General features: G+C 45.4%; 4 protein-coding genes across 4 annotated transcripts; 3 read left to right on the forward strand and 1 right to left on the reverse strand.

The window, feature by feature from the left end:
* Window positions 1-3102: 3102 nt before the first annotated feature.
* Window positions 3103-4818, forward strand: PVX_085665 (8-amino-7-oxononanoate synthase, putative; the record flags this gene model as incomplete). The annotated part of the gene is made up of 1 exon (XM_001616746.1): window positions 3103-4818. One exon carries the CDS (start codon window positions 3103-3105, stop codon window positions 4816-4818), a length of 1716 nt encoding a protein of 571 aa, XP_001616796.1.
* Window positions 4819-6923: 2105 nt separating this feature from the next.
* Window positions 6924-10187, forward strand: PVX_085670 (hypothetical protein, conserved; the record flags this gene model as incomplete). Its single annotated transcript, XM_001616747.1, has 1 exon — window positions 6924-10187. The coding sequence occupies one exon, from the start codon at window positions 6924-6926 to the stop codon at window positions 10185-10187; it is 3264 nt and encodes a 1087-aa protein (XP_001616797.1).
* Window positions 10188-11453: 1266 nt separating this feature from the next.
* On the forward strand, window positions 11454-15111 carry PVX_085675 (hypothetical protein, conserved; the record flags this gene model as incomplete). The annotated part of the gene is made up of 2 exons (XM_001616748.1): window positions 11454-14600; window positions 15007-15111. 2 exons carry the CDS (start codon window positions 11454-11456, stop codon window positions 15109-15111), a joined length of 3252 nt encoding a protein of 1083 aa, XP_001616798.1.
* A 443-nt stretch (window positions 15112-15554) lies between these two features.
* PVX_085680 (hypothetical protein, conserved) lies at window positions 15555-21187 on the reverse strand (the record flags this gene model as incomplete). The annotated part of the gene is made up of 2 exons (XM_001616749.1): window positions 15555-16389; window positions 16412-21187. 2 exons carry the CDS (start codon window positions 21185-21187, stop codon window positions 16384-16386), a joined length of 4782 nt encoding a protein of 1593 aa, XP_001616799.1. The 3' UTR covers window positions 15555-16383.
* Window positions 21188-22842: the final 1655 nt, after the last annotated feature.

Here is a 22842-nt window from a genome sequence, read left to right on the forward strand (position 1 = left end):
CCATGTGAATTTTCCATTTGGCTCAGTGAGGCGCGCATGTTGGCGTGCAAACGCAGGAGCGCACAAATGGGTAAGCAGCTTGCGTGAGTGGAGGTGTGTATATAAGGGGAATTCATATGGGTCTATATCAGGACGTATGTTTATGTATGTTTAGGTTTGTTTACGTATGTTTATGTGTGTTTACGTATGTTTAGGTTTGTTTACGTATGTTTATGTGTGTTTACGTATGTTTAAGTATGTCTACTTATGTGTATTTGTATGTAGTTATGCGTATTTATATGGACTCATGTGTATTTGTATGTACTTGTATGTACCTTTGCGCGCACACGCATAGACGCTACAGCGCAACGGCGTGGCTCGGCCGGACGCCTGAGCAAACACACATGTACTCCTACGTATGTACACACTGCTGGGGGGACCCAGTTCTTGCGCGAAGCAGATTTATGCAGTTATTTTTCCCCCCATTTTAAACGTTTCACCCAGTTAATTCTTTCCGCTTTAAAGGGGAACTAAATTGGTTTTGTTTATTTTTTTCTTTTTTTCCTAGGTGATGTTTTTCGCGTCTACAGAATGAACTCCTGCAGATTTGACTTCATGACATTTTTTTTTTTTTTTTTTTTGGGGGGGAAATTTTTTTACAGGACGTTTTGATACATTCAAAATTGTGTGCTGTATTTTTGGTAATTTTTTCATTTGTTTTTTTTCCCCTTGAGTTTTTCATTTTCATATTTTCACATTTACTCACTTTTGATTTTCCTTTTTTCGTTCCCGCGGTTTATCATCCCTTACAATAGCACACGAATTCACCACTTTTACGAGTTTACAAAGTTCATTTGTACAAGTACGTGCACGAGTAAAGTAACGCAGTTGAATGCGCCCGTACACATAACTATGTAGGCATTGCGCGTGTACGACAACCTGGTTTATTCACCCTTTAATTTGCCCTTTATTTTACCCCTTTATTTTACCCCTTTATTTACCTCTTTTTTTACCTTTTTTTTACCCCTTTATTTACCCTTTAATTTACCCCTTTATTTACTTTTTTTTTACCCTTTTATTTACTTTTTTTTTACCCTTTATTTACCCCTTTATTTACCCTTTTATTTACTTTTTTTTACCCTTTTATTTACTTTTTTTTACCCTTTTTTTTTTTTTTTTTTGTGTGTTGTGTGAAAATTTGGAAAACATACAATTCGCGTTATAACTCAGCGCGGAGGACAATTGTAAATACTTGCATATGCGACGTATCTGAACGAATGCCCGCATGTTCGGCCATTCGTGTGTACATTTGTGCGTATATTGCGCGTGTATACATACATGTATGTAACTATACATATGTGTTTTATGTGTTTTATTTGTTGATCTGTTGATTTGTTGATTTTTTTTTTTTTTTTTTTTTTTTTTTGCGCCTTCTGCAAGCTGCACCTTCGTGACGCTCCTCGCGCGATCGCACCTTCCCTCACCCCCCTTTTACCGCCTTCCGCCTTGTTCGCGTTTTTGCGCTTCTCACCCTCCTTTTGCATGTAAAAAGAAGCTCAACAGCACCTTCACAATTATGGAAGCATAACACCTGAGTAGGGCAAGGGTTATTCCCCCCGAATATGTAAACACCATAAAGCAGTTGATGACTTGTATACATGTGACAAGTTTACATTTTTCCCCAATTTCCTGAAAATATATGCGCGACGTTAGATGACGCGAGCAGTTACAATCCTAGCGCTGCCCACCTACCTGTTTAGCCACTGCAGAATTTGTAGCATACCTGTGTGCGCGTGTCACATGGCATGTCACCCGCCTTATTAGTTCGTGGTAAACCGCGCACATCGCTGAAGCGGGGCGGTCGCAAAAGGGAAGCGAAGAAGCAAGAGATATAGAAAAAGAAAAAGAAATAAAAAGTGAATGCAAAAAAAAGGAAATAGAAAGTGAATGTAAAAAAAAAGGAAATAGAAAGTGAATGTAAAAAAAAAGGAAATAAAAAGTGAGTGTAAAAGAAAAAGAAATAAAAAGTGAATGAAAAAGAGAACCTAAACTAAACCTAAACTGAACCTAAACTGAACCTACACTAAACCAAAACCTAACCAAAACTAAAACTCGTTGAATGCGAAGCACAGAAGAACACAAAAGTTTGCGCCGCGCGACACATTCCCAACCTAATAGCAAAAGACATACAAAGCAAAAGCAGTAGCGTTCGCTCTCTACGCTTTGCATTTCTTTAATCCGCATCAATTTCCTGATGTAACATTTTGTTTCCAAAAAAAGGCGTTTGAAAAAAAAAAAAAAAAAAAAAAAGTCTTAATTCGCTCAACCACACGGGTAGGGGAACGCACTTGCTTAAACGTAAGGGAGTACATTTATTTTTAAGCATCCGTTTGAATTCCCCTGAGCCCATATTCGGCGTAAGCGTGCCTGTTTGCATGTGTATATGTATACATGTATGCATGTATGCATGTATGTACATGCCCCTATGCGCACTCCCCGTGTGTGTAATTTTTTTTTGTTTTGTGTTCATAACCCCCTCGGGGTGAGCCACCCCTCACCCAGCCATTTCATCTCTCCGTGGATTCGCCATAAGGCTGCAGATAAGCGTGCAGATAATCGCGTAGATAATCGCATAGCTAATCGCGTAGAAAAATACACCTAACTGCCTTCTCACCCGTTGAATGTGCGCTTGAGCCGACTCCTAGTTCACCACGAAGGCCAAGCAATTTTTTTTTTGCCCCCCCTTCTCTATTGCATATAATTTTGACACACTTGGTGTGCTCATATTGGAGTGTATTTTAAGTTTAAGATATTTGGTGCCCAAGTGGAGAAGCGCTCTCTTTTAATTTTGTGCCCGCGTGCAGGCAAGGGAAGAGCAGGGCAGACGTGCAACCGTGCAGAAACTCAAACGTGTTGAAGCGAAACGTGTTGAAGCGAAACGTGTTGAAGCCGAACTGGTTGAAGCCGAACTGGTTGAAGCAGAACCTGTTGAAGCAGAACGTGCCGCTCACCGTGTGACTCCTTTTCCCGTCTGCTCAAACCCGGGTGAGAGACAACCCACGAAGTAGTACACCACCGAAAAGAAAAAAAAAAAAAAAGGAAAAGCCACAAAAAGAAGGAAAAATGCGCCTGAACAAGCTCGTAGACTTCAACTACTCCGTGGGCTTAGATGTACTGAAAAATTTTGACATAGTTAACTACCTAATAGTAGTGATTGTGCTGCTGGCAGTAGTGCTAGCCATATTCAATGAAGACGCATCGACGGGCTCGCCAAGATTGTCGTGGATATTAGGAGAGTTCCTACCAATTCAGCAGTCGATTTTTTCACTAAACGCCAATGCAGAGAAGAAATTATTTAAAAAGAAAAATGGCAAGGTGTATACATTTATCACTTTTGTTTGTAACTTGTTCATCAAGTTGAAGTGTTCCATTCTGGAGGGGACCTTCCTGCATCTACTAAAGGGGTTCTACAAAAATGGGATCAGCAAGTTGGTGCTGTACAAAAATTTGGCTATCTTAAAATACAAATCAGAATCCAAAAGGCACTTTTATTATTTAGTTCTGAAGGAGAAGTATAAACTACCGATTGAGAAAGACGAAAGTGAAATGAAGAGCTATTTAGATGCAAAAAGGGAACTCATTCGAATGAATAAATGGGCCTTTATGTGGAAGGTATCTGGAGTAAAGAACGAATACATCACCTGTGAAAATGCAAAAGTGAGACCCATATCGTCTTACTCGTATTTAGATTTCATAAGGGAACCGCTCGTACAGAATTATGCCATTAAAGCAGCTACGGAGTGGTCCACTGGTAATCATGGCCCCAGATTGCTAGGAGGAAATAATGAAATTTTAAGAGAGTTAGAAAAGAAGGTGGGGCAATTTTTTGGTAGAAATGATTCCATTCTAGCCGTTTGTGGATTCTTAGCTTGCATGTCAGGGATCGCAGCTGTTGCTACGCCAAGTGATCTCATCCTATATGATAGCCGAACACATGCGTGTGTAAAAATAGGAATCCAAATAAGTGGTGCCAAGGCATACACATTTAAACATAACGATTACAACCATTTAGAAATTTTGTTACAAAAGTATAGAAGCAAATATAGAACCTGTTGGGTGTGTCTAGAATCTGTGTACTCTATGGATGGAGATATCCCCCATTTGCCCTCCTTTAAGAAATTGTGTGTTAAATATAATGCCAAGTTATTTGTGGATGAAGCACACGGTTTGGGGGTACTAGGAAAGACAGGGAGAGGATTAGAAGAACATTTCAACATGCCAGGCTCTGTAGATTTAATAGTTGGAACGTTTAGTAAATCCATCGGTTCTGTTGGAGGATACATTGTCGCCTCTGATGAGGTCATCGAATTTATGGACATTCATTGTATAGGAAATGTCTTTTCAGCTCCACTCCCTTCTTACTGTGCAGGTGCTGCATTAAAAGCCTTCGAATTGATAGACAGCCAACCGTGGAGAATTGAGAAGCTTAAATTTAACACAAAATATTTGCGAAATGGGTTAAGGACTGGTATGGGCCTATGGCCAAAGGACTACCCAGAGAGTAATAAGTACATCATCGAGGGGGATGATGAGACGAGTGTCATCCCAGTTGTTTTTCCAAATGATCCTGATAGATTGCTAAAAATTTGTAATGTTCTTTTTCAAAAGAAATGGATGATTTCGGCTGTTACGTACCCTGCTTGTCCTTTGAAGCTGCCCAGATTTAGGGTCACTGCGACGTCTGCCTATTCCGTGGAGTACATGAACGATTTTATTCGCGATTTGGTGAGTGCGACCGTTAGTGTGGAGCCCTCTCCGTTTGATAACGGCCTTTTGTGATGGGCTTCTTCGATTGGGGGGAGTTGCATTGGAAAGAGTTGCATCGGGAGGAGATCCATCGGGAGGAGTTGCATCGGAAGGAGTTGCATCGGAGGAGATCCATCGGGAGGAGTTGCATCGGGGCTGCATTGTTTTGGTGTTTTTGAGGCAAGGGGGTTTACTCACGTTGTGAGAGGGCATATACGCCTCGTTATAACTCCGCCACGCAGGTGGCTATACACGCCATTCACGCGATCCGTCACGCGATCCTTCACGTCGTTGTACCGTTTTGTTCCATGCTGTATGAGGAGACCTACAAAAAGCGCTGTACGATCCTATATGTCATGCCAACATCCGTTTCATGTGAATTTTTTTTTTTTTTTTTTTATCCTTTTTTGTCCAATTTTGCATTTCATTTCTGATTTGTTTCCAACGTGTAGATCGAATCACATCCGTTTTCACGCCCCTCCCCCTGCCGTTTTAACATTTTTCATTTTATCAAATTTACGAACGCATTAAATGATTAACACGCTAGAAAAAAAAAGAAAAAAAAAAAAAAAGTATTCAAGTCAACTCGGAGAGTATGCTACTGGTGCAAACTTTTCGCCTTGTCTGCCCAATTCCTTTTGCATCTCCATTGGGAAATTTTCTCACAAGGGGAATTCCTTCTTTTAGCATTCACAAATTGGCCAACTAGCTGCGCAATCGTATGAAAATGTAAAGTAATGTGTGCAAGGGAGAGTGTTTAAAAAAAAAAAATAAGAAAATAAGAAAATAAAAAAATGCCCTTTCGTAGTAGCTCACATACCAATACGCACAACGGATGAAGGCTTCCCACCTTTTTTCCCAAAATTTAAAAAGCGCACACATCTTCCCCGGGAATGGCAGCCACCTCGTTTCGCACATGACAATGTCTGTGTGTGCAGAGGTCGCAGGTGGGGAGATATACGCTGCTCGTAGTGGCTGCTCGTAAAGGCTGCACGTAATCGCTTCTCGTAATGGCTGCTCCCAATGGCTGCTCTCTCCTTCCCTTTTTATGCTTGCGATGCGACCTATGGTGCGCTGATTGGGCCCCTTTGCGCTCTCCCAAAGTATATGGCAAAATGTAATGAAGCAAAAACGGCTAACTGCTCCACGTGGGGTGTGCATACGTCAGCATTTACACATTTTTACGCGACTTGAAAAGAATGCCAAAATGTGTTGGTGCGTTCGGCCAATAAACCTGTCCAGTGCGCTTAGCATGGTCATTCCCTCTGTCATTTGCGCGCGGGGGAATTACACGAAGGTGCAAAAAGGAAAAAGCAAAGAGCAAAAAGCAAATGTTGGCCTTTTCCTTTGGATGCGGTCCTCCCAGTGGTAGTGACACTGCACGGTGCGCCTTTTACTTTGCTCTTCCCAGTCGAAATTCGATTTAGCGCCTTTTTCCAAATGGTGCAAAAAAAAAAAAAAAAAAAAAAAATAATAGCAAAATTGAGGAAGGAAAAGCATAGCTGACATGCTTGACGCGGACGATGAGGTTGGGTCAAGAAAAAACGCGAAGCACATTGTGTCAAGCTATGAGAGTCATCCCTGCGCGAAACGAAGCGGTCGAGCGAACGAAATAACATTGCGATTGAGATGGCGAATGAGCGTGTGATTAGCACCGCCATGCCATTACGCTAGTCTCTGCGCATCCGCGAAGCGCGAAGAAGTGTGCCTCCCCTTCGCGCCCCTCCACTGGCCGCTCCCCTCGTCCATTTCTCTGCCTAACTCGACAGAATCGCAACCTTCCCACATTTGCGCGAAAGTGCGTTTTATCACAACTTCCAGCACACCACAGTACGCTCATCACAGACAAGCGCCACTGCACACATGTGTATGGGTGAATAGCTGCATTCCTTCGCCACCCCGCGTGCAGAAGGTCAGCCGTGGAAAAGATGCCTCTCCTCCCAAGCTTGCTCTTCACTTGGAATGAAAGAAGTGCGCATGCAGGCAGACGCCTTTAAAAAAGAGTAAAAAGGAGAGAGGCAAATAATGCGAGCCCCAGCATCTCCCCTGATGCAGATGCAAACGCAAAATGAATCGCATCACATATGACCGTTCCTAAACTTTCCGAGGAAACTGAGAAAAAAAAAAAAGAGTTACGCATGGGTCGAAGTAGCACCCGCAGCAGTAGCTCTCGTAGCAGCCGTGGCTACCCGGTGGAACCAGGGACCGCCCAAAAGAAGTACCTCCAAAGTACACACCCCAAACACGCAGATGAGAAGCTAAATGAGAAGCTGCGGACTGAAGGCACGTTCGACGAAAAACACTTTGTGGACGAGAAAAAACGAGTCAACAACCCCAGGAGCAATAAAATGGCACTACGCCGAGGAAGCAGGGATGGCAGAAAAACGGAAAGCAAACAAAGCTTATACTTTTCCAAACCTACGAAAGAATCTGATGACAGTTCGCCCAAGAAAAAGTGGTCAGAGAAAGAAATAGAGGAACTGATTTTTAAATATAAAAAGAATGACAGTTATGAATCTGCTCGGAAAAAAAAACATTTTGACAAAAGGCACACCTACCAGGATACGAGGACCAACTACGACTCGCTAAGTTACCGTGGCAATGTACTCTTTCGCTCGGAAAATGACCCTAGGGGGGTGTATTTCGACAGGGGGGTATCCGCTGCGACTATGGCGGGCACTACCGCAGCCACTACCGCAGCCACTACCGCAGCTACGACAGCGGCTACGACAGCGGGAGATGGGGGCAGGGTGGATGACTACGCTGGTCTGCCCCTTTCAAGCAGAAGAAGACACCACTTGAGGGATTCCCCCGCCAGGGGATATCACCACCGAGTGAGTGAGCACACGGATTACTACAAAAGAGACAGCATTATCAGTGACTTATCCTGCGCCAGTGGATTTTTGCCGTCCACGTGCAGGGGGGACTACGATAGGGAGGAGAGTGCCACACGCGGGGGGAGAGGCACTACCTGGCGAGACTCCCATAGGTGCACCTCTCTCAATAGCGACTTCCACCGCGGGGACCCCTCCGTAGACTACTCCAAATACTCCAAATGTTACAAAAAGCGGTTAAGTGGAAATGGGATCGGAGATAGTCACAAAAAGGGAATAAATCATATGAACGAGTCAGGCAAATCATCCCCTTTAGGAAATAAAAACGGAGAGGAAATTGACCTCACAGGGGAATATTCCGACGAGGAATCCAAGGAGAAAAAAACGTGCCATAATTTCTCACAAGATAAAAAAAATTTATATGAGACTTTTTTCAATTTAACGAACAAGTATGAAAAAATAAAAAACAAGAAAGGGGGCAGCGATCAGGAGGGGTTCAAATTAGACGAAGCAGATCTCAGGTCGAGAATAAAATCCTGCAATGGGGACCAGGAAAGGCAAAATAGGCTAATTAGAGAAGACCCCCTACGAAGTGATAACATTTTTTCGAGCCATTTTTACAAAAGTAGAGACTCCATTTTTGACAAAAACGGGGCATTATTCGATAAAGACAGAAAAAAAAAAAACTATGCAGATGTGGCCTATCTGGAAAATTACGTAAAAGCGTTTGATGTGAAGAGAAGCAGATTTTCTCGGAAGGATTCTAACCATAGGGGGGGAAGACTGTTCAAGGGTGTCCCCTACTCTGATGATATTCTCAGGCACAGCTCAGACGATTCCTGTAGTTATGAAGTTTGCTCCGTAAGGAAAGGACCCAAAGGAGGTATACAAGGTAGCAGCTCGGGTGAGCGTGAAGGGGGAAAAATAACCAGGTCGTTGAGGGGCAGTCCTGTCAAGCCGTTTAGCTCTCCGCACACTTTAGAAGAAGAACCCTTTAGAGGAAGCATTCCCAAGAGGGGGAAAAACAGCCCTGCAAATGCACATTTAGGTGAAAAGACAAAGCCTTTTAATGCAGACGATACGGAAGTATTCTCTAACCATTTCAAAAACGCACAGCTACGTGAGAGCCCTTTATCACATACATCCAATGATTGCTCCACTTTATATGATTATGTAAGTTACGCCAAAAGGAGAACTAAAGGCTACTGTGAAAGTGACGCCCATTTGAACAGCTCACCAAGAGGCTATCACCCCTCTGGTGTTAACGACGTCTGTGCAAAAAGCAGAGATAGGTTATCATCCCTTCTGAGTAAAATTCAAACAAAAAAAAATTACAAAAATGATGACCAGAATTTCTCCCATTTTAAGTCTACCACGTTGAGGGGTTCCTACCTGGACGGGGATGACGAGACGTTCCCGCTTCATTCCTACGCCACGAAAAATACGCACCTTGAGAAATCCTATAAGGGGGGTAATCTGCCCTCCCCTCGGGGGAGACTACCTAGTAGGAGAAGCAGGAGAGGGGAAGATGACTCTCCTGTCTCTAAGTTAAACATTCACGATGAGGTGGATGTCAAAAATGTTAGCGATTCTGTGGGATACTCTCCCGTTGGTAGTAGAGGAGGCCATAATGGTCTCATCAGTGGGGACGCTAACGATGGGTCGTACGGAGGGAAATATCACCCAGGGGAACTCCCCACAGATGCACGGAAGCAAAGTGTGCGTAACTCCTGGCGGGAAAAAAAACAGATAAAGAATCTGCTGAGCTACGTTTGTGACGAAGGGGGCGGAGAAAGGGACGAGTTTTTAAAAAGCATAGGAAAGAAATACCTCTTCACAGAAGGGGAGGAATTACTAAATAGTATTTTGAAATTGAAAAAAATGAAATCATCCCGACAAGTTGGGGTGGATGCAGATGAAGGGGGCTACGATAGAGAAGATCCCAAGGAGCGCTACGAAAAGGAACGGACTGCAAATCACCACAGTTGGAAGTGCAACCCCGCTGGGAGGGGTAGTAGAGCCAACCTGGGCGAGACGGCTTCGTTTAAGTATTTGAAGAACCGCTCCTACACGAGGCCCATGCATGTTGGCGACTTTGATGTGGGTGGTGTCCCGGCTGCTGATTGCGCGGATGGCGTGGATGGCGTGGATGGCGTGGATAGCGGCCACTGTGCAGGTTTATATGACCACGGGTATAGCGGCGAGTACGGCGAAGAACGCAGCGGAGAACGCAGCGCAGAACACAGCAGACAGCACAGCAGACAGCACAGCGGAGAGCGCGCCGACAAGGAGCAGCGGAACCCAAGCCGTCAGGGCTCTCCCTACTACCGCGACGTTTTATTCCTCCTCTTTCTGTACCTTTTAAAAATTGTATGCTGCTTAATCAGGTACCTTGTGCAGCTTGCACTGCTGCTCGTGGTTTACGCTTATCACGCGCTGCGCACCAAATCTCTTGCAACGATATTCATTTCAGTCGTGGTTGCCGTTCCCCTTTTTTTGTTGCTGCTGTCGGTGCTTATACTGTCCTACAGAAGCGTGAACACGGAGTTTTTCGACCGGGACATCTGAGGGGGGTGCATCGGTTGGCAAGGGAGCGCAGAAGAGCTTATCTGGTGGGTGAAGTTTCTCCTTGGGAACGTCCACATCGTTGTGAAAATTGCCGCGTCGTGTCGTGGTATGCCGCTTACACCGCCGCAGCTGTGCACATGCTAGCGTGCGACAAGCGAAGGGATTTTTTTTAAGCAAAGACGCGCGCATGGGTAAGCCTCTGCGTCGCCCTGGAATGGTCTGCGTTTGTACTCCTTGAGAGTTTGTCCCCATCACCCTCTGTGTTGTAACGCAACGGAGGCCTTTTTTTTTTTTTTTTTTTTTTTGTCAATTTTGCATCCTACATAGAGTTTCTCCATCGGGTAATTTTCAGTCCGTTTGTTCTGACGTGTACGCGCGGGTATGCGCAGTGTTTTTTATTTTTTCGTGTCCATATATAAGAGTTCTTGCGGTTGAATGATGCGTTATCAAGTTAAATGGCTCGCCAACGCACATCGTCCATCACACTGTCGTATGTGCACGCTGCGCTTGTGTGGATATCTGTGGGAGGGCACCTTTTCATGCTTCCTTTTTTGCAAAAAAAAAAAAAATATACTTTCATTCGTCTTGATTGTGCCCCCTACCCCAGTGACGTTCCCTTTTTTTATGGTGCCACAGGTGAGTGGTGGGCATACTGTTCCGCGTTATTTTTCCGTTTTTTTTTTTTTTTTTTCGCACTTTGTTTTTTTTTTTTGTTCCTTTTGTTTCTTCTGCTTCGTCAGCTTCGTCAGCTTCTTCTGCTTCTTCTGTTTCTTTTGCTTCCTTTTTGTGTTTAATTTAGGCTGACAACATTTAAGCAACACACGGGGAGGAAGTTTTTTTTCCCCCTCCCGCCGCGTTCAATCGAACATTTGAACCTTGTGGAACGGAGCGCGTTCTTCCCAGCTGCACAGGTTGACGCGCGAGGGGCGGAAATAAAGCACACGGGAGGTGAAGGCGTGCGCAGCGTTGTGAAGCAAAATGGCGAACTTATAGCGTACCCCTTTTTTTAGCAACTCGATATTTTTCATTTTTCACTTTTCATTTTTCACCTTTAAAGGGGGGCGACCAAGGTTTGTTCCCCTCAAAGGTGTAAAACATCAATTCGTAGAAGAGGCGCTTTTTTGGCGAGGCACATATTGCCTGGGTGTACCTCTTTTCAGCGCGACGTAAATGCATTCGTGAAGTGTTGCGTGGTCTGCCAGTATACACCCAAATTACAGCTTTGTGAGAGGCGACCCCCCGCCTTAACTACACTCCAAAGGAAATATGCTGCGAAACGCGGGGAAAGCCTCCGCGACCGCGTCAGAGGAAAAGGCAAAGGAGAAGAACAAAATTTATAACAGACGAATAGATAAGGAAATAAAAAACCTGAAGGAGTCAAAACTTCTGCATAATAATAATGTGTACATCACGGTTAGTCAAGCGGACGGGGAGGAGCAAAAAAGGGATGATCGTGTCTTAGGAGATAGCTTGGACGACCAGGAGAGGAACAAACACTTGTTCCTACTAGAAACGTTTAGTGAAGAATATTTCCAAAGGGACAATTTTTTTCTGAGCAATTTTACGAAGCATATAAAAATTGTAAAAGAAAAGATAAACGGTGGGGTGTATCCCACGAATGGTCATGGGAGTAGCAGCCGATCCATCCTCGGAGAATTGGAAAAGTACGAAGAGTATAAAAATAATTTGTGTCCCTTTTTTGGCATCTACGAGACGCTAAATTTGGAGAGCATCTTCGAAAGCTTCCAAAACTTCTTAAGCGAAATTTCCTTTTTTATGCCCATTTTTGAAACGTTTAAAAATGGCTTCATGAGGGAGCAGCGCATCTTCGGGGGGATGAGCGAGGAGGACTGCGCAGAGGAGAATCTCCCATGGGAAGGGCGTCAAAGCAGTGAATTTTCCTTCTTCACCAACACCTTCTTCGAAATTATATACAAAGATTTCACCACCCATTTGGTAGCGATTCAAAGGGAGGTCACACTTAAGTTACAGAAGGATGAAGCGTACGAAGAGAAATCCTTTTATGAGATTTTTTCTCATTTCTTCCATAAATACTATAGCATCAAAGAAAGTGCTGTGTTTTCATTTTTCCTTTTTGAAGACTACCCGTTTAGCAAGCCGTACGTCAACATAGACACCCTGCCCTTTTGCTTTTTTAAAAAAAAAACACACACAAAATTGAAGGGAGATAAATATAATCAGAAAAACATACTCAACATTTTACTCCCCCAAATGGAGAAGGGATGGATCCCAAAAATTACCATCGGGAATTTATTCGAAGAATGCCAAAAGCTTGTTCATGTAATTTTTTTTTTTTATCAGTACAAAGTGTACCTTTTTTTTTATTACCTGATGAAGCATAAAATATTTGAATTATTTCTCAAAGGAAACTGCAAGGTCAATTTGGAGACGTACCCCCTCGTCTATGCCTACGTAGCTGCGGTTGATAAAAAGCTAGTTACACAAAAAAGAGGAAGGAAAAAAAATTATTCCAATTTGCTCTACAGCATTGATAACTGCGAATGCATTAATCAAGATTTCCTTTTGTATAAACTGCTTTACAATTATAAAAAGGTAAAGAGGAAGTTGGCTAGTCATGTTCTGGATGATGGAGGGAGGACTCCCCTTACGGGTCACCTAATGCAGATGAGAAAAAAAAGATATGAATATTATATGTATTTGTTTTTCCTTCTTTTCATTTTTTTCCTCCCCCTATTTGTTAAAAATGTGTTTATATACCAGACGGAGGAAATTCAGCACTATCTGCAGAACGCGGGGAACAGCGGGCTTGTTCACGTTGAGAATGTGGCTAGTGACACCCAGGGGGGGGGGAACCATCCACTGTTCTGGGTCTACATGGGAGGAATAAGCAGGGTGAGCTCCACATGGGGTGACGATGTAAGGAAGGCCCATCCCGGTGAGGGGGCACACACAGCACGTGGAAACACGGACAAGGAGGAAGCGACCAAACCGGGGGATAGCCCCGTAGGAAGTAGTGACAGCAGGGAGGAGGAGGGCCAACAGGGAAGAGTAATCAGCTCAGCGGCGAGGACGCCACACGACGGGAGGAGCGGCCCCCCCCCAAGGGCCCTCGCCACCGCGCTGCTAGCCATCTCCGAGTTCCTCCTGTTCACACTGGGGGTGATCTACAATTTGCGCCTACTAAAAAAGAGGACGAAACATAGCAACCAGGTGTTAAACATCTGCTCGGCCATGCTAATCCTGTACAGCCCAATTTTCATTTCGAAGAATGCCAACTACGTAAGGACCCTATCCCTGGGTTTGCTATTCTGGGCCATCAACTTAATTTTGCAGAAAAAAATGTACCTGTCCATTTGTGTGTACTTTATAGCCACCTATTTTGACCTCCGCAATTTGAGCTTTTTCGTCTCCTTTCTCTTTATCTATGTGTACATTAGCAGCATGTATGTAAGGAGAAGTGGCAACAGGGTGAAGACCTCTCTTAAAAATTGGTGCCACGTTTGCAGGCATGTACTCCTCTACGTGCTCTCCTTCGCTGTTACCACGTATATTTTATTTTACCTTTTTTCCACTGACCAAGTTGGATGGGTGGACATAGCGAAGCGGTGTGTTAATTTTTTGAGCACCTATTTGGAACACACGGGAGAGGCCTTTACGAGAAGCCACGCCGCCTTACCCACCCGAGCAGCAACCGGGGGGAATGGAAGTACACACTCGGGAAGAATCGCAACCGGGGGGGATATCTCCCTCATTGGGAATTCCCACCGCGCGCAAATTTTTTTCTTGGCCCTTATCCCCCACATGTTGAGCGTCCTCCTTAATTACCTCCTCGTCGTGAACACCATCGCGAAGCTGTACGTCTCCCTATCCGTTTCCTGCATCATGTTTGTCTTCACCTCCTGGGGGGACCCCCACTCATGCGATTATTACTTAACCGCGTTGCAAATTTTTCAGCTCCTTTTCATTAACGTCGTTCGAAGCTCAAGCATACTATTGAATGTCCTCATTTCATCCTTCATAGTTTTGACGAGTGATCGTTTTAATGTGTACCTCTTCTGTCTGACCATCTTCCATTTTGCCTTTCATATTTATTTAATGTTTCCCTGGGTGAATTTCCTCCCCAATGTTAATTACCATTTTCGTGTTTGCCTACATTTGGTGAGTCAATTGTGCAGGTACGTTGTGTGCAACTTGCACCATTTGTATGAAACGAGCATAAAAGATATTGCCCTCTCCTTTGTGGTCATGCTTTTCCCTCACTCATCCGCCATCGCGCCACTGCATGAGAAGAACACTCGAGACATCATTCGGCGGAAGGAAATGCAGCTGAAGATTATTTTTTGCTTGTGCTCCCATTTGTCTCGCGACTGTTTGCACCTCCCCCTGACGGGCTTCTCCCTGGCGCTTTTTCTGCTGCTCGGCTTTCTGCGGGTATGTGCAGGGGAGTTCCGTCCGTCCGCGTCGCATTTACCGCTCAGCATTTACCGCTCACCGTTTGCCACTCCCCCCCTGCAGCTGCACTCCCCCCAGGGACCCCCCCGAACTGCCCTCTGCACACTGAAGTGTTTACTCGTGACCACCTTGCTGGCAACACTCCTGGTAAGAATAAAAGGGAAACCCACCTCGTTTACCACAACGGGGCATCGGTAACACCCAGTGGAGAGCACCTTTCCCGTTGGCACCCCGCCAACACAGCCACATGTGTGCTCTGCGCGTGAGACGCCTTTTTTGTTTCACCCGCTGCGAAATGGGGCGATCGTAGGGGTAGTCACTATATAGTACATATGTATATGTATATATATATTTTTTTTTCCCTCCCGTTGTGCTCCCCCTCCAGGTGCTCTACACAAAGCGGAAGCAGTTCAGAAAGCTGGACTTCCTGAGCATCCCCCAGTCTGCCTGCAAGAGGGCCTTCCCGCTGGAGCGACCCAAGAAGTTGTGAAGACAAGCGGGCCGCCTAAATGGCAATCATGAGAGTCACACTTTGGTGGCACCTTTGTTGCGCGTTTGGTTGGCCTTTTTTTTTCGTTTTTTTTGCGTCCTGTTTGCGTTCTTTTTGATTTTTTCCTGTTGCGCACATCTGTGCAACGCCTCTCGGGGCCATCCCCCCAAAGGAGCACCTTCGCAACTTACAACTTACAACTTCACAACTTCACGTTTGACAAAATTTCCTTTTGGTGAATTTACAAAAGTGTAAAGGGGGGAAAGTTCGATGGTGGTGGGTAGATATGGGTGTGTCCGAAGCACCGAGAGGTGGAGGGGGGTTAAATTAAAAATTGCTATGTTGGTGTGAGCAAAGATGCAGTGAATCAAGGCTGTTGGGCGCGTGCAGGAGAGCACACACACATGTACATGCACATACATATGCCTATGGACATGCAAACTTACGTACGTGGGTAGGTAGGTAGGCACACATATAGGCATCTGCACGTGAACACACTTCTTTAATTACTATAATCACAAAGGAGCAAAAGGTAAATAAATTGTGAACACCTAAGCAAGGGGCTCACATGCACAGAATTTGGAGATGCAAAAACGGGGCCATTCGTGCAAGCGTGTAATGGTTGCATAGGCATAGATACAATATTAAAGAAAAGGGGTTCTTAACAAAAAAAAAAAAAAAAAAAAGGTAAGGGGGTAAGCAGGTAAGGTAGGTAGTGGGGAAATGACAGTGAAGAAACACGAATGGGGCGGGTAACCGGACGTGGAGAGAATGAGGAAGGTTCATCACACAGGCGTACACTTCGCACAATTTGACCACTTCGTCCTCGTGCGCGCACAAACGGTTGGCGTGACTCCGGCGGAAACGCGTACACACCCGCCTGCACAGACAATTGGCATATCCGCCTCGTAGTAGTACCCTTGGTGGGTGGGGGCGCACAGGTATACACAAATGTGGCTACATGCTTGCATGCACATATGGTGCACACCCATATGCTACACACACACATGCTACATACACATGCTTGTCGCCTCACCCACCGGAGGTGCGACTCACGGGTGCAGACAACCGGGGGGGAAAACACCACGGGGAGAACAACGCATAGAGGGAAACGCGTCCACCAGGTTGATTCGATGGACCCATTCCTCCGCTCTACTGCTCTACTGCTCTACTGCTCTACTGCTCTACTGCTATACTGCCCTACTGCTCTACTGCTCTACTGCTATACTGCCCTACTGCTCTACTGCTCTACTGCTATACTGCCCTACTGCTCTACTGCTATACTGCCCTACTGCTTAACGTACTTGTTACCCTCATTGTAGTAGTACTGGTCATTCTCGTTGGGGTAGCTCCCATACATGGGGTCATAGTAGTAGGTGCTCCCCCCATTCATATAGGTGTTGTTCATGTAGGCATCATGGACGTACCCGTCATTCATATAGTTAGGGGTGTTCATGTAGTTTGGGCTGTTCATGTAGTTGGGGTTGTTCGGATAACTAGGGGTGTTCGGATAACTAGGGGTGTTCGCATAACTGGGGTTGTTGTTAGCATAATTGGGGTTGTTGCTCGCATAATTGGGGTTGCTCGCATAATTGGGGTTGCTCGCATAACCTGGGTTGTTATTCGCATAACTGGGGTTGTTGTTCATGCAGTTCGGGTTGCTAAGGTAGTTGGGGTCGCTCACATAATTGGGGTCGCTCACATAATTGGGGTCGCTCACATAATTGGGATCACCCACATAGTTAGCGTTGCTCACGTAGTTGGGGTCGTTCATGTAGCTCTGGTCGTTCATGTAATTCGGGTCGTTCATATAGTTAGGGCAATTCTGGGTGCCAAGGCAGCTCCTGTTTCGCATGTAGTTTGGGTCGTTCATGTAATTGGGGTCATTCATGTAGTTCTGGTTGGCCATGTAGTTGGGGTCGTTCAGGTAATTCTGGTTGGTCATGTAGTTGCCGCCCATGTAGTTTCCCCCCATGTAGTGGTCGTTCATGGGGTGGTTCATGTAGCGGTTGTCTCCAAAGAAGGCGGGGTTGTCTCCCATGTAGTTGGCGCCACCGGGGGGGTAGAAGCCTTCCGGGTAGTAGAAGTTCCCGCCGGCGCCGCAGTTGCCAGTGGCGTTTCCGTTTCCGCTTCCGCTAGGCATGCCGTTTGTCATACCACTTGCCATGCCACTTGCCGCACCGTTTGGCACACCGCTTCCCACACCGCTTCCCACACCGCTACCCTCGTAGCCGCAGGCGCCCCCGTACCCGGGGCTGCCATTACTTGCAAAATTACCATCATAGGGTTTCTCCCCATTTGTGTACCCATCGTAGCGCTTCTCATTTGGCTGAAAGTTCTTGTTCGCGTCATGCGGGCCCGTGGCATTCTTCCTGCCGTCTCCAAAAGGCACCTGCGTGTTGCTACCCATATTGGTGCTGCTATGCTCGTCATGACTCTTTTTATAATTAAAGGCTTTCCCATTGGAGAATTCATTTCCCCCTCCTGTTGCAGAAGTTGCTCCTCTATGTTGCGTTGCGCTATTCACAAAATCTTCTTTTTTTTTCCTTTTCATATTGGTATATGTTCCCTTATGCGAGTACTGTTTCGTAAATGCGCTGTTCGCGTTGCTCGCGTTGTTCGGGTTGTTCGCGTTGTTCGGGTTGTTCGCGTCGTTCTTCCTGTTCACACTGCTGCCACTGTTCACGTGGTTGCCGCTGTTCACATTGTTACCGCTGAACTCATTGTTAGTGTCATAATTCTGCTGGTTTCTAGTTTTCTTTTTGGGGAATGCATTTCCATGGGGCTTAAAATTGTTGTTCGCCTTTTTGCTCCTATCGAGGGATGGACCGGCTGTTATGTTTGCCTTTCCGTCTGCGCTGGACTCCGTCTTGTGTTCATCCTTCTCATGGCTCGGGGGGTTCTCCTCCGCTGCCTCGCGTTTGTGAGTGGGTTCGGGGAAGTTCGGTTCGCCGCTCTTCACTTCGCCGCTGTTCTGCTGGCAGCTGTTCGACTCGTCACCATCCTGGGCGACCTTGTTGTTACCCTCTCCATGCACATCGACATGGTTAACTTCATCGTCTTTGCCCTCCTTGTCACCCCTTCTATGCTCCTGAACCTTTCCACCGCTGCTCTGTTCCTTCCCCTTGGGGGCCTTCATTCTGTCCGCGTCCTGGGTAGCCACCATATGTGTATCCTCACGAGCGGTGCTACCGTCACGCTTCACATTTGCGACATCCTTTGCTCTGATGAGGTGTGAGTTTACCTGGTCCGCCACCTCACTCACATCGTTACTGCCATCCTGTGCTCGGTTCCTCTTGTCCGTTCCCTTACCAGCGTAGCTCCTTCCATACTTGGTGTCACTTCCGTATTTCCCCTGTTTGACGTTCTTCCCATTTGGCACATATTTCTCCCTCTCCTTTTTACTCTCCTTGTAATACCTACTATTATCATCCCATTTTCTTTCGCTTTTTTCATTTTCATAATAGAATGTGTCATCGGCGTTGTCCTGTTTTCCCTTTTCCCTGTAACTATCTGTGTGGTCATAGGTCCTCATGCTGCTCCCTTTTTTTTTCTTTTTATAGCTTCCTCTCCCCGTGTCGTTTTCCTTCGCATGTTCTTCATTGCTGCTTCCGTACTTGGCGTCAGCGTCCTTCTCATCCGTGGCTCCTTTTCCTGGGGGCACACGGCTGGGAGATTTATCTGCACCGTTTTCCTTACTGGCATATTTCTCTTTCTTCTTCTTCGCAGGTTCTTCCTCCCCGGGATGTTGCGCAGGTGGCTCGCTCTTCAGTTCGTTCTTCTGATCTCCTTTTGCTTCACTCTTCTGTTCTCCCTTTAGTTCACTCTTCTGTTCTCCCTTTGTTTCACTCTTCTGTTCGCCCTTCTTCTTCACCCCCACTGCGTTTCCACCCGCACTGTTTGCATACTTCCTGGAGGACCTGTACTTGTATTCGTTTTTCTCCCTCTCCGTGGGGGTTTTGTTCTCCCTGAGGAAGCCCCTACCAGGATTGTAGTTCTTTTCATGGGGGTGCTCGTCATGGTGTGGTTTTTCTGGGCCGTTCCTCTCACTGTCATTATACGCGTGGTGGTGATTCCGCTGGTAATTGCCAATTGCGGGGTGGCCATTACCGTTGCTGTAGTTGTTGTTAAGGTGGTTGTTATTCGCACCAGAGTTGACGTTCGAGGGGTTATTCCCACCTGAGGGGGGTGGTCCTGCATACTTATTTTTCGCGGCATACGTCTTCCTCGCGTAGTCTGCGTTGCCACTATTTGCATGCGCGTAGGAACTGGCGTTGTTGTAATTCTCCTCATATAGGTAGTTCCTTTTACTATTGTATTTCTTTTTTAAACTCGATTGGGAGGCATAACTTTCGTCCTTCAAATAGACGAATCGCGCTCCTTGGTATTTGCTCGAGCTGCCTCGGTCGTTCATTATGTAATTGTTATTACTGTTGTAGCTTGACTTAGATTTGTAGGGCGCTACGTACTTCTTTCCTTCACCTCCGTTTTGAGTTGCCTTTGCGAATTCTTTTTTTTCCTTTCCATCCATTCTTTTTTTGCTCGGGGTGTTGCTTTGGGTTTGGCTAGGCTCCGCCTCTTCCTCCGCGTTCTTGGCGATGAGAACATCCTCTCTTTTGTCTTCCCTTTTTTTATCACTTCCGTGTGCACCTTTGTTCCCTCCCTTCTCCGCCTTCATTTCATCCTGTTGACACTCTCGGTGTCCTTCCTTGGTGCCCTTTGCCGACATTTCACCGCGCTCCACCGCATCATTCGTTGCAGGGGCTCCATCCATGGCGAGCACACCAACGACTTCTGCCACTTCGTCAGGTTCGTCACCAACTGGTTTGTTATTTTCACTGGGGCTCACTTCGCCCTTTTCATTTTTACATTTCTTGAGCAGCGTCTGTTTCTTCGTTTTCTTTTCCGAATTGTTTATCTGCCCATGGGCGTCTGTTGCGAGGGAGGCCTCCCCATCTGGGTGTGCCCCCAAAATGGAGAGGGCACGTCCACCATCTCCTCCTCCACCACCGCCACCCCCATCTCCTTCATCCTTTCCTAAGTCTTCCTTTTCGATGAATTTCCCCACTTTCACCTTATCAGCACACAAATCCATCTGCTTCGTCTCATAGAAGCTGTTCGTTCTGTTGTCCCGTTTCACAGTGGGCGTTTTCCCTTTGGTAGCTTCCCCATAGTACTTATTACTGTAGTTAAAAACTTTGGAGTTTTTCCCCCTGTTATTATCATAGTAGTAATTATCCTTGCTATTATTTTTATAGGCCATTGAGTAGCCATTCTTTTCATGTTTACTGTTTTTGGCCCCATAATACCTATTACTATACATACCATTGCTGTACATGCCATTGCTGTACATGCCGTTACTATACATGCCGTTACTGTATACACCGTTGCTGTACATACCGTTGCTGTATTTCTTGTTGTGATTTCTTTCCTTCCCATAATATTCATCGTATTTATAATCATAAAAGAGGTCATGCTTCCACCTTTTTTCATCTATGTAGGTCGTTTTATTATTTCCTGTTTTTTTTTTTTCACCGGCTTTCTTCTTCCCTTTACTCTCATTATTTTCGAATCTGTTATCGTGCAGGAAATACCTTGCTTCCTTGGGTACATAACATGGGTCTTCCCTCATTTTGTCCTTCACGGACACGTTTTTATTTTCTGCGCTTTCGGCTGGGCACTTGCCCGATGGGGTCCTCCTTTCGCGGGCCTTCAAACTGCTGTCATCGTCATTGGCGTGGGTGGTACCTTCTTCACCGCTCGCACCGCTCGCACCATTCGCACCGCTCCCACTGGTGACATTTTCCGGATCGTTCCTTTTGGGGTGGCCCGCTCGGCTTGGCTTCCCTCCCTGCTGGCCATCCTGCACAATGCGCGAATTTGTTTTCTCCTTCCTGTGCTTGTTGTCGTCCTCCTCTTCTTCCTCCTCCTCATTGTAATTTTTACTTGAATGACTTGACACTTTTTTTTCGCTTCTGGGGTTGTTGTTACTATCACTTATGTACGATTTGTATTCATCAAAGACGTTGATTTCTTCCTCGAGAATGAATTCATTTCTCATATTCTTCACGTCCATTTTTTTTTTTTTTTTCTTTTTTTTTTTTTGTGCACGTTGCGGGGGGTACGCGTACGTACATATATATGCTTCTATATATGCACTTGCACGTGTGCGCTTAGCTTGTCCCGCCTTTTTACAACTCTTTAATTTGCTGAAAGTGCCACGCGCGCACACACATGTATGCTCATGTGTGGAAGCAACTTTTTCCTTTTTTCACGCCGGAGCGGTTTGACAATGAGCTTGTGCAATGTGCAGTTGCACGCACTGTAGGCGGTGTGTGTGATGTACGCGGCGTACACAAGTGTGGTGCCTCTTCGCGCGCTCCGTTTTGATGTTGACTTTTGTTTTTTTTTTTTTTTTTTTTTTTCCTCCGCTCAATCCTTGGAGGATTTAAAAAGGCGTGAAAAACACCAATTTTGTCTATTCACAATACGTGGGGGATGCAAAAATGGGAAAATTGCAATGATGGGGGAGTGGGTTTCAAATACGTACACATGCCCGCGCAAGAGCCTTTATGCAAGTTTTCCTGCACTGGCACGCGCGTTGGCAGTTTTACATAATTTTTGTTAACTGCCTGCTGCCTACGTACGACTGCAGTGAGGGTGAGGACATGATTGGACGATCATACAATTGAAAATGTTAAATGGGCAAAAGGCGCAGAGGCTGCTTTGGAACTATTTCAAAGGTACTTGTGTATGGATGAACAGGGCTGATCGTGTATACTGTACGAATATATACAGGCGCGTGAAAACAGCGCGCACGCCCATGAGGTGTTAAAAAAAAAAAAAACGAAGGGGCCAGGGAAGCGTACGCGCATGCAAAGGGTAAAAAAAAAAAAAAGAAAAAAAACACGCAAGTTAAATGTATGAGCAAGATGAATGAGCGCCTACGTGGAGGCTTGCGCCAAACTTAAACGAACCTTGTGGGCTAGTGGCCATGCTATATATATATGCACGTAAGGAAAGTGTCCGCCCGCAAGAATGTAATATACAAGAAAATGGTACGCACGCGAAAACGCGGATGTATAAAAACGCGAACGCGTGGAAGGAAACAAAAATGGAAGTAAACAAGAGGTAAATAAAAAAAGGGGAAACAAAAGGGAACTGCCGTTTTTTTTTAAAAAATTTGTTACGAATGAGGAATGGGGAAAAAAGGCATCGCGCAGAAGGGGAAAAACAAAAAAATGCTGCACGTGAATGGGCTGCGTGGAATGAAAATCCAAATGAGAAAAAGGTACGAGCGATATACGCAGGGGGGTGTATATATATGTTAGCATGTTCACGCGTGAAACGTGGTGAAAAAACGAATAGGAAAAAATATATACAAAAAGTTAAGTACATGAATGTATATATGTATGTATGTACGTATGTATGAATATATGTGCATGTATGTGCTCGCGAATGTATGCGTAAATCCATTGGGGAAAAACGCCTGTTTGGCTTTGCTTAATTTTGCTTACAATTAAAAATTTCTTGCGCGAGCGTTTAAAAAAAATACAGCGAATGTGCATTTGTCGAAGGGTTTGAGGGTTGGCTTACTCTGCCGAGGGCTAAGCATATTTTTTATCGTTTGCGAAAATGCATTAAACTGGAGCGAGTGAAAAAACTGACGTGCTGTTAGCGACTCGCGCGGATGTTTGTGCATAACATACGCAAGGCAAAATTGCATAATGA

Source organism: Plasmodium vivax, chromosome 13 (assembly GCF_000002415.2).
Source record: "Plasmodium vivax chromosome 13, whole genome shotgun sequence".
Lineage (NCBI taxonomy): Eukaryota > Apicomplexa > Aconoidasida > Haemosporida > Plasmodiidae > Plasmodium > Plasmodium vivax.